Source organism: Corvus kubaryi, unplaced genomic scaffold, assembly GCF_017639235.1.
Source record: "Corvus kubaryi isolate FWS band 111438036 unplaced genomic scaffold, C.kubaryi_AGA036_p1.0 37172, whole genome shotgun sequence".
Classification (NCBI taxonomy): Eukaryota; Metazoa; Chordata; class Aves; order Passeriformes; family Corvidae; genus Corvus; species Corvus kubaryi.
Genome location: NW_024581047.1, coordinates 76,326 through 85,801, shown reverse-complemented (window position 1 = coordinate 85,801; position 9,476 = coordinate 76,326). Strand labels below are relative to the sequence as shown.

At 64.3% G+C, this 9,476-nt stretch overlaps 2 protein-coding genes across 2 annotated transcripts in view; both read right to left on the bottom strand.

Moving 5' to 3' along the window:
* Positions 1-520: 520 nt before the first annotated feature.
* LOC121661493 (synaptotagmin-5-like) lies at positions 521-5,471 on the bottom strand. The gene is made up of 5 exons (XM_042021747.1): positions 4,812-5,471; positions 2,648-3,453; positions 2,096-2,261; positions 1,386-1,552; positions 521-1,192 (listed from the first exon to the last, which is right to left on the bottom strand). Exons 1-5 carry the CDS (start codon positions 4,822-4,824, stop codon positions 1,037-1,039), a joined length of 1,308 nt encoding a protein of 435 aa, XP_041877681.1. The 5' UTR covers positions 4,825-5,471; the 3' UTR covers positions 521-1,036.
* Positions 5,472-5,552: 81 nt separating this feature from the next.
* ARID3B (AT-rich interaction domain 3B) overlaps positions 5,553-9,476 on the bottom strand; it is a 27,035-nt gene continuing 23,111 nt past the window's right edge. Inside the window, exon 9 of the mRNA XM_042021746.1 lies at positions 5,553-8,673. Within this exon, the coding sequence (XP_041877680.1) occupies positions 8,495-8,673 (179 nt within the window). The 3' untranslated portion in view covers positions 5,553-8,494. The remainder of the gene's footprint in view (positions 8,674-9,476) is intronic.

The following is a 9,476-nucleotide window of genomic DNA, read 5'->3' as shown; positions in this document are numbered from 1 at the left end:
TAAACCCGCCCCGGAGGGACGGCACTGAGGTTAAACCGGGACTGGGAGGAGCGGGAGCGGCCGTAATGCACGGCCCGCGTCACCCCGTCCCTCCTCACCGCCACCATCCTCACCCTCAGCACGGCCTCCTCTCCTGCTCCGGCTCACCGTGCTCGTCAGGGCCATCCTCGCCACAGCCTTCCTCTCCACGGCCATCCTCGCCTTCCTCTCCACGGCCATCCTCACCTTCCTCGCCACGGTCTTCCTCCTCGCAAGTCTGCCTCACCACTGCCTTCCTCTCCATGACCTTCCTCACCAGAGTCTGCCTTCACCATGGCAAGCTTCTCCCTCAGCATGGTCTTCTTCCCTTCTTCATCTGCCTCACCGTGGTCTGCCTTGCCGTGGTCATCCTCACCACGATGACCCTTCACCGTGATGACCCCCACAGTGACAACCCTCACCACGGCCTTCCTCCCCGTGGTGACCCTCCCATGGCCTTCGTCATGGTGGCCCATGGACAGGAGAGAGAGCTCCACACACGTGATCATTCCCAACCCCTTTATTTATTTATCAACTACTCATCAGGCCCAGCAATCAATTAAAAAAGCCGATGGACACCTTTATCACCAGGTGATATTGGCATGTCCTTGGTGTCCTCAGGTGTGTCCCAGCCCGGGGGGTGGCGATGGTGGGGTGGGAGGGGCAGGAGATGCCACCACCATGGTGGCCACAGGGATCCCAGCTGGGTGATTTTCCCTCCCGGCTCCTCCACAGCCAAGATTCCGGGTGCAGCCTCTGAGCCGGGGGCAGTGGATGGAGCAGACACAGCTCCTCTTCTCTCCCCCGAGGCTGAGGCCACCTCAGACGGGCTCGGTCCCCTCCGGAGCCGTTCAGGATGGGCTTGTGCCGGCCACCACTGATCTCCAGCCCTGGAGATGGAGCCCAGACTTCTCCCCCGACTGTGTGTGGGTGACACCTCCCCTCTCCACAGCTCGGACACCCCCTTGGCTCACTGGCCCGAGTTCTGGGCAAGCCCTGCCCGCGGGCTGTGGCCGGATCAGGGTCCGGGCGCGTCGGGCAGGATGCGGTGCCAGCGCTCCGACTCCAGCGGCGCCTGGGTGCACATGTCCCTCCAGTGCAGCATCCCGGTGCCAGGGGCACCTGGCCCCACCTGGACACGGCCCAGCATGGAGCCGCGGCTGTGGAGCCGAGCCTGGGGCAGGACAGGGCACGGGGACACGGCTGGTGGCCTTCCCTTATCCCGAGAGCAGCCATCCCACCCCAGAAACCTCGCAGGGATGGCAGGAATCAGCTCCTGCGGGGGCTGAGCCCGCCAGGGGCAGGAGCACAGGTGAGCCAGGCCACCTCCTCAGCCACGGTCACCTCCTCAGCCACGGTCACCTCACCTGCATGACAATGAACTCCAAGGCCAGCTCGTGCTGCTGGATGTCCCCCACAGGGACGCTGAAGAGGAAGGGCGAGTTCCACACGGGGTTGTAGCCGCTGCTGGACTTGCTCTCCTTGGTGTCGATGATGTGGCCGTCGTGGTAGAGGTGGATGATGACGTAGTGGCCTGGAAATGGAGACAGAGCCCTGGAGAGAGGGAGCTGCTCTGGCCATCCCCAGGGAGGGAGGCTGGGAGGCAGGAGTGGTGCCTGGGGGGCTGCAGGACCCCCACGGGGCTCTGTGGAGCTGTGGGGAGAGCACGGAGCTCCTGGGCTTTCACCCACCCCTCCCTTCTTGAGAGCAGGGACCTCCAAAGCCCTCAGCTCACATCCCTGCCCACATCCCAGAGAGCAGGGAGAGCCAGAGGTGACAGCAGCCAGCAGGACAGGAGGCTGCATGCTGATTTTTGACCATAAATAAATGTATTTCAAGCACTTTGGGGCCATGGTGGAGATAGCTAGATCCGAATTACACTCCCTGTGCTCGTTTTCATACCGTCAAAGGATCACAGAGCAGTTTGGTTTGGAAGGGACCTCAAAGATCATCTCATTCCAGCCCTCTCCCATGCTTGGAGAGAGAAGTTTGAGAGGAATAAGACAATCCGCCAAGCAAAAGGAGGGGAAGGTGTTCCCTGTGCTCACCTGGGCATGTCCTGTTCCCTGTGCCCTACCTGGAGCGCCCGGCATGCGGGAGAGCCGGCCCAGGGCCTCTGCCTTGCGGAGCAGCACCTTGATGCGCCCGGCCAGAGCCTGGTGCTGGAGCAGGAGGAGGAGCTGGCCCAGGGGTCTGGGAGGCGAGGAGGGGACGCTGCAGCTCAGCCCGTGGGCACTGTGGCACTGGAACGGGAGGGGCGAGCAGGAGATACCGTGAAACCTCCTCCGACCTCACCCAGTCCTTCCACCTCCGACCTCACCCAGTCCTTCCAGCCCGGCGGTGCTCGTCCCGCAGCAGGGTCGGGGATGGGCAAAAATGAGCGAGGAAGGAGGGTTTGATGCCCACCATCAGTGCGGTGATGGTGCCAGAGCTCTGCTTTCGCCCCTTCCACCCCAGCACTCCCCGAGGATGAGCTGCGTAGCCCCAAATGAGGCACTGGCTGCCACATGCACACACACACCGGGGGTATCCTGGTGGTGCTTGAAGGCTCTGCCTCTGCCCGTGGAGCTCCAGGGCTCTCAGATCAAGCAGAACTCAGCCCAAACACTAAAACCGCTGCCGTGCTGACCTTGCTGAGCTTGGTTTTGGTGCTCGCCAGCTCCCAGGAGTAGCTGGAGGGGGCCCGGGGGTCCCAGGAGGCCTCGGCGCAGGGGAACAGGACCTCGCCCACGAAGGAATCCTGGAGGCTCCGTGACCTGGCGTAGACAGCAAAGCGCAGGGTGCAGCTGCCCAGCTCCTCCGGGCCGTACGGGCCGAACCGGCACCGGCGCGGCTCCCGGCGGGCGGGGCGGAGGCTCCGGCGGCGCACGGACACGCGCCGGGACAGCGGCGGCCGCGGCACCAGCGACACCTTGACGCGGGAGCCCTGGTGGCCCTGGGGCAGGTGCGACACGCCGAGGATGGTGACGGTGAGGGTGGCCTCGGGCAGGGAGTAGCACAGGTCGCACTGGAGCCGGGGACGCTGCCGGCAGCGCGGTGGGGACCCCGGCACGGGGGGGACCAGCGGGCTCTGCTCGCCGCAGAGGAGTTTGGTGCTGGCGATGGTGCAGCGGCGCTGGCACAGCCCCGCCAGCTGCGGGAGGAAGGGGAGGGTGGGCAGGGATGCTCTGCCGTGGGGCGGGCCCCCGCGGGATGCCGGCGGTGCCGGGGAAGTCTCTTTGTCCCGGGCACCCGGCGCCTCTCCCGTCACCTCCTCGCGGAGCTGCTGGATGAGCACCGGCACCGTCGCCGCAGGCAGAGCCGGTCCCAGCTCCACTCGCTCCCGGCCGAGGAGGCGGCCCGGGCGCCGGCGGTGCCACCAGCACATGGCACAGCCCAGGAGGACGCCGAGGCAGAGGAGGGACAGCCCCGCGCCGAGGGACAGCTGCAGGTGCGCTGGGGAGAGAGGGAGAGATGGGCACCGTCAGCGGCCGGGTCTCGCCAGGGCTGCGCCAGCGCGGCTCTCCCGGGGGGCGGCAGCGACTGGGACGGGCAACACGCGGGTGCCCCTCTCCCCCGGGACCCTCTCCCCGCTCTCTGTGAGCTGGGACTGAGCTGGAACATCCCAAAGCCAGAAGTGGGGACAGGAGCCGGCGGGGCCGGCGCCGCGCTCGGGCAGCCTGGCACGGGGCCGGGGCTAAAACAAACCCGGCCTCACCCCGGGAGTGATAAGGACCGCGGAAAGCGGGGAGTTATCAGCGCCGCCGCCAGGCTGACGCAGCTCGGGCACGACCAGCCGGGCGCTGTTGGGGGCTCAGAGGGTGTGGAGGGGAGTGGGGGCACCTGCAAGGGGGGATTTGGGGTGTCCGGGCTGGATTCAAAGCGGCAGCGGCCCCTGAGGGGTGAGATAACCCACGCGCGGTCCCAAAAGAGGAGAACCTCCTCCCTGAGCTGTGCCCCTGTGGGTGATGACCTGGGCTTTGTCCCTCCCAGCAGGGATGCCCGCAGGTTTTGGGGCCCCCTGGAAAGACGGCATCCCTGCACGCTGGCATTTAGGGAGCAGGGAAGCAAATTCCTGGGCATCGGGGCTGAAGCTCCTTTGGAATTTAGTTCCTGGGTTTCAGAGCTGGCACCTGTGTGGCTGTGCTGGCAAAAACCTCCCTGTGCCCAGAGTTGGCAGCTGGAGCGAGGGATTAAGGAGAATAGGGCCGGGACAAAGCTGTGCCAGAGCCTGAGCCGGGTCCCACGGTGGGATGGGGATGTCGGAAGGAGAAAAGCAGGCATTGTCTCAGCCCGCGGGGCCGGGCCTCCGTGCCCAGGTGCCTTAATCCGCGCTGGGCTCTCCCCAGCCCTTTGTTGTTTGTTCGGGAGCCAGGTCGTGGCTGGGATGAGCTGAATGGCGGCGTTTAGGGCGGGATGGAGGGAAGGGGCCGCGGTGGGAATTTGCCCTGGGGGATTATATTCCAGCCCAAACAGCGCCTGCCGGTGCCCGCGGCCGTGCAGCCCTGGGAGAGCGAGCTGGGAGGGCCGGAGGAGCGTGTCCAGCCCGGGCGCACGGACCCACGGGGATCTGCAGGGCTGGAGGGTGGGAATGCGCACCGGACCCTTGGGATGCCCGCTTTGGGGTGCGGGGCGTGCAGGGAGCAGCTCCGCCAGGCAGGGGCTGCAGGGCTTGGGGAGAGCAGCACGGAGCCGCTCCTCGCCTGAGCCCAGGTGTGTGAGCACCGCCGGGGCCGGCGCACAGCCCTGTCCAGCTGCCGCTGGACAAAGCCCGCAGCGAACCCGGCGGGAGGTGGCACCGGACCCCACCTTACCTGCTCCGGGCATCGGGGGAGTCCTTGAGCCGCCTCAGCCGCGCTCCCGAGGGGAAAAGCCGGGGCTGGGAGAAGCCGAGGCCAGGAGGGGTGGGCAGGACGGGAGGAGAGGTGGGGGAGAGGCTGGGATAGGCTGGGACCGGAGCCCGGCTGAGCCCGGCTGCTGTCCCCGTGTGCGGAGCTCACCGGCAGCCGCGGGACGAGGGAAGGGCGGGCAGGAGGGGAGAGGTTCTGCTTCCACGGGGTGACTCCGGGGGCAGGATGAGGAAGGTCGTGGGCTCCATCCGCTCCCCGGCCCACACTGGCGGGCCCCCGGCCAAGGCAAATGCGGGCACGGGGCATCGGCAAGGCTGGTACGGCAGGGACGGGGAGCAGATCCCCTCCCGCCGCCGAACTGGTTCAATGACTGGAAAAACAGCGTCGGGCGCTGTGCAAACAGCGAGGCTGCGGGGAGGCATTAAATGTGCCTTTTGTGGGGAGCAGGTGGTGACAGAGGAGGGATTTGGGAGATGGGTAAGGGACAGGGGCGGGGACAGCTCCAGCGACACCTGGGAAAGGAGAGCCCGTGTGGTTCCCGTCAGGATCCAGGCTGGAAGCGCCATCGTTCCAGCCCACGGGGACCCAGCCCAGCTCCAAACTGGGAGCACAGGGCCCCTGCAAGGACAGGCCCCAGCCTCCGGGAATATCTGGGAATTCCTTAAACTCAGGGAGCCAGCCGGGGGCACAAAGCAGGCGTGGGGGTCACGGTGTGAAGAGGTAGAAGTTTATTGGAATATAAACATTCAGATAACCTGTAAGATAGAAAAAACCCAACAACAACATATACAGACACTTGTTGAAAGGAGACGTTGAGGTATTTATCCACCGCCTAGGCTATCACATTTGTTTTTATTTACTTATTTTATTTTTTCTTTTTTTTTTTTTTAAATAGGTAAGAAAAACTAGTAGCAAGGCTGCTGCAGCTGTTTGGAGAGGAGAACATCTGATCGCAGTCCCCCGGGAACGCGCCCGCGCAGCGGCCGAAAGGACTCGGTGTGACACGGCCACGCTGACCGCGGGAGCCGAGCGGGCACACGCAGCTCCCCGCTCACCCCGAGCCTGCCCCGCAGCCCCGCAGCACGCTCGGGATGCCGCTGTCCCCCTGGAAGCGCCGGAGGCTGCGCTGGGAGCAAGCTGGGGGGTTTTTGGCTGCTCGCTGCCGAGCCCGTGGCTGGTGCGCGGAGCTGGGGGGGAGGATGGAGCAACACCGCGAAGCGGAGCACTGCCCTCGGGAACGTCCTACTCGCAGCATCAAACCCTGAGTACTACACTGGGCTGGGGCGGCCCCCGCTCAGCCTCCCCCGCTCTGCTGCTGGTTTCCAGCACCCCGAACCCAAAGCCTGGCAGCTCAGCAGGAGACCCGCAGCTCAGGCTGCCGGGGCCAAAGCCAGGCTGAGGGAAAGGGTTAACTCTTCACAGTCTGGATGGTCCTTGTCACCCTGGGCTGGGAAAGGACCAGTTTATTGTTGCAGCTTATTTAACTGAGGTATCTGTTACGCTTCCCGACCTGATTCTTTCCCTGAATTGGATACAAAACAATCTGTTAGTCCCTGGCTAGTTCCAGTCTAGGTTGAGTAAAGCTTATAAACATTAATACTCTAGTAGTGTCCAAGCAGTTCAGTGATTCGAGTGCCTTTCTGTGCAAGAAAACACAACGTTAGCAAGTGAGACAAAGCAACCCCACCCCGGAGCAGCCTCTGCTCCCCAGGGCTGGGGAGCAGAGCAGAGGGAAAAGCAGAAAGTGCCCCAGTCCCACTCAGAGGAAAACAGCCCCAACCCCGCCCCCGAATAAAATAAAAAAACAACCAAAGGGAAACAAAAAAAGGGGGAAAAAAAAAATCATCTGATCGAGTCCCAGAGGCTGGAAAACCCTCCGGGAGTCTGCGAGGATGAAATGGCGTGGAGCCTGCGGGCTCAGCCCGGCCTCCCCCGCCCCCGGGGAGGACACCGCTCCCTCTGGAGGCAGCTGGATGGGGCAGCTGGGAGCAGCATCCCTCTCAGGACATGTGCATTCCCACCTTCTGATCCCAGAGAGTCCTCAGGGCTGCGGGGGCAGGACAGCCCCTGGCCATGGCGTAGGAACCAGCACGGGGGCAGAGCCCAGAGCCGGGAGAAGCGAGGCCAGCGCACAGATCCAAGGGCCGAGACCGCTGCTGCCCTTTTCCCCGCTGTCCTGCCATGCACATGTCCTGGGATGATGCTGGAGCTCGGCTCCTGCTGGCCTGGAGGGTGGGGAAGCCACTGCTCCTTCGCTCAGCCTTGTTTGAACCTCCTGTCTTTGGTGATAGATTTAAAAGTGGAAACGGATAGAAGCAAACACAAAGTCAGCAAACCCGCCTATTAAACCCCCAAGCGATAGGATATGCCAATACTTCCTGAAGAGGTTAAAAAAGCCACCCCAACACAAACAAAACCAACCCAACAACAAGTACATATCTGAGGTATTTCATCTGCTCAAAAAAACCTGACCTGGGCCTGGAGCACGGGAAGGACGTCACCAGGGCGGGAGGGATGGGAGGGATGTCACCAGGGCAGGGGGACGGGGCTGGGAGTGGCTCCGGGTTGGGGAAAGGCCACAGGGACACGGGGACAGCGCGAGGCCACCTGAGCTGCTGCTCCATGGAGCCAGGGAACTCCAGCTCTGCTTCCAGCCGGGGAGCCCAGGGAAAGGCCGAGGAGGGGCTGGATTCCCCGTGCTCTGCTTCTCCCCGCAGACAAAGGGGTCTCCCCTGCTCGGGCACAGTTTGAGGGGGTTTGTTCAGAGCCCCAAATCCCCCGTGGGTCACATTAACCGCAGCACCTGCACAGGTGCCCAGCTGGGCTCCATCAGCACCCCCTGTGCTCAGCTCAGCCCTGCAGAGCTTCCAGAGCTGCCCCAGGGAGCCTGGGCCAACCCCGGTGACGCTGCCACGAGGGCGGAGGGGCAGGACACGGAGCCCCAGCAAGCCCAGGCTGTCAGTGTCACTGGGGTGAGCTCCTCAGGGGGTACAGGACACTCAGGGGCATCCAGGACTCGGCTGAACGGGATGGGTGAGGTGGCACCAGGCAGGACCGAGCAGCTGATGGTGCCAAAACCGAGGACAGGAGCAGCAAGGACGCTCGGGAGCCTCCCATGAGGACACAGCAGGAAGGGACACGAGCAGTTTGCCACGGGAGGATAGGGCCAGGCACGCCCCCGGCTCTCAGGATTGTCAAAACACGGAGTTGTGGGTGGGAAGAGCCCTCGTGGCCCCTGGTTCCAGGATTCCAGGAGTCCCTGCCCCAGCTCCGGCCCTTTCCCTGCCCTGGTGACGTCCCGGCCACGCCCGGACCCGCGGCCCTGGAGCCCATCCCTGATTGAGAAACGCCAGGTGTGCCCCCCCTCCACGGGAACACCACAAACCCTGCGAGGAGGAGGAGGAGGAACAAAGAGCAAAAGGGAGGAAGGAAAGGGGGGGAACGAAGTAAAAAATGCCGGACAAAGAGACGATGAAGGAAAACTCGCTGGCATGGAAAGGTTTCACCACTACCACCACTACCACCACCACCACCACCATCATCATCCTCCTGTTGCTGGCCAGCCATGAGAGCAGGTTCCTTGAGATGAGGTATCTGTGCACTCCTGCCCGGCTGCTTCGGAGCCGGCCGGGCTGGGACAGTGCCCGTCAGAGGGACCAGCTGGTGGAGGGCTCTGCGCCGGGCGTGCCCCGCGATGAGGTAGGGCTGGGGGAGCAGTGGGAGCTGCTGCTGCTGCTGCTGCTGCTGCTGCTGCTGCTGCTGCACGAGCTCTGCGGGCCCGAGCCGGCCAGGAGCTGCACCACGGGCTTCTGGGCAAACAGCACCCCTGTGGGCACACAGCGGGTCAGGGGCTGGCACGGCTGGGAAAAGGGAAGGCGTTCCCACCCCGTGGATCCCGTCCCGGCGGGGAGAGGCTCGGGGATAGGGCTTGGTGTGGCTCCGAGCGCGCTCCCGAGTCAGCGCTCCCTGGCACTGGAGCCTGGCACAGGGATGCTGTCCCTAAGGAAAACAGATCCCAAATGGCCTCTGACTTCGGAGCACGGAAGCAGCTCCCGCTGGGGTCAGGGCCAGGCAGGGCCAGGCCTCCCACTTGGGACTGGCCCAAGGATGCGCGGGTGGGACCTGCGGAGGGGAAACTGCTCCAGCGGAGCGCAGGGGACATTCCTGCTGGGAAAGCCGGGTGAAGCCCCTCCTTGGAGAAGAGGGATAATGCTCCTTCCTGCCAACACTGCCAGAGAGCTTTTAAAACCCTTCCCTCAGATTTTACAGCACTGACACCAAGCAAAGGAATCGCCTCTCCCTGCTGCGACTGAGCAGGGACCACCCCATCCCACCCATCCTGACCCCAGGAGGGCTCCCTCGTTCCCAGGAGGGCTCCCCCGTTCCCAGTTGGGCTCCCTCGTTCCCAGGAGGGCTCCCCCGTTCCCAGTTGGGCTCCCTCGTTCCCAGGAGGGCTCCCCCGTTCCCAGTTGAGCTCCCCCGTTCCCAGTTGGGCTCCCCCATTCCCAGTTGGGCTCCCCCGTTCCCAGGAGGGCTCCCCCGTTCCCAGTTGGGCTCCCCCGTTCCCAGTTGGGCTCCCTCATTCCCAGGAGGGCTCTCCCGTTCCCAGGAGGGCTCTCCCATTCCCAG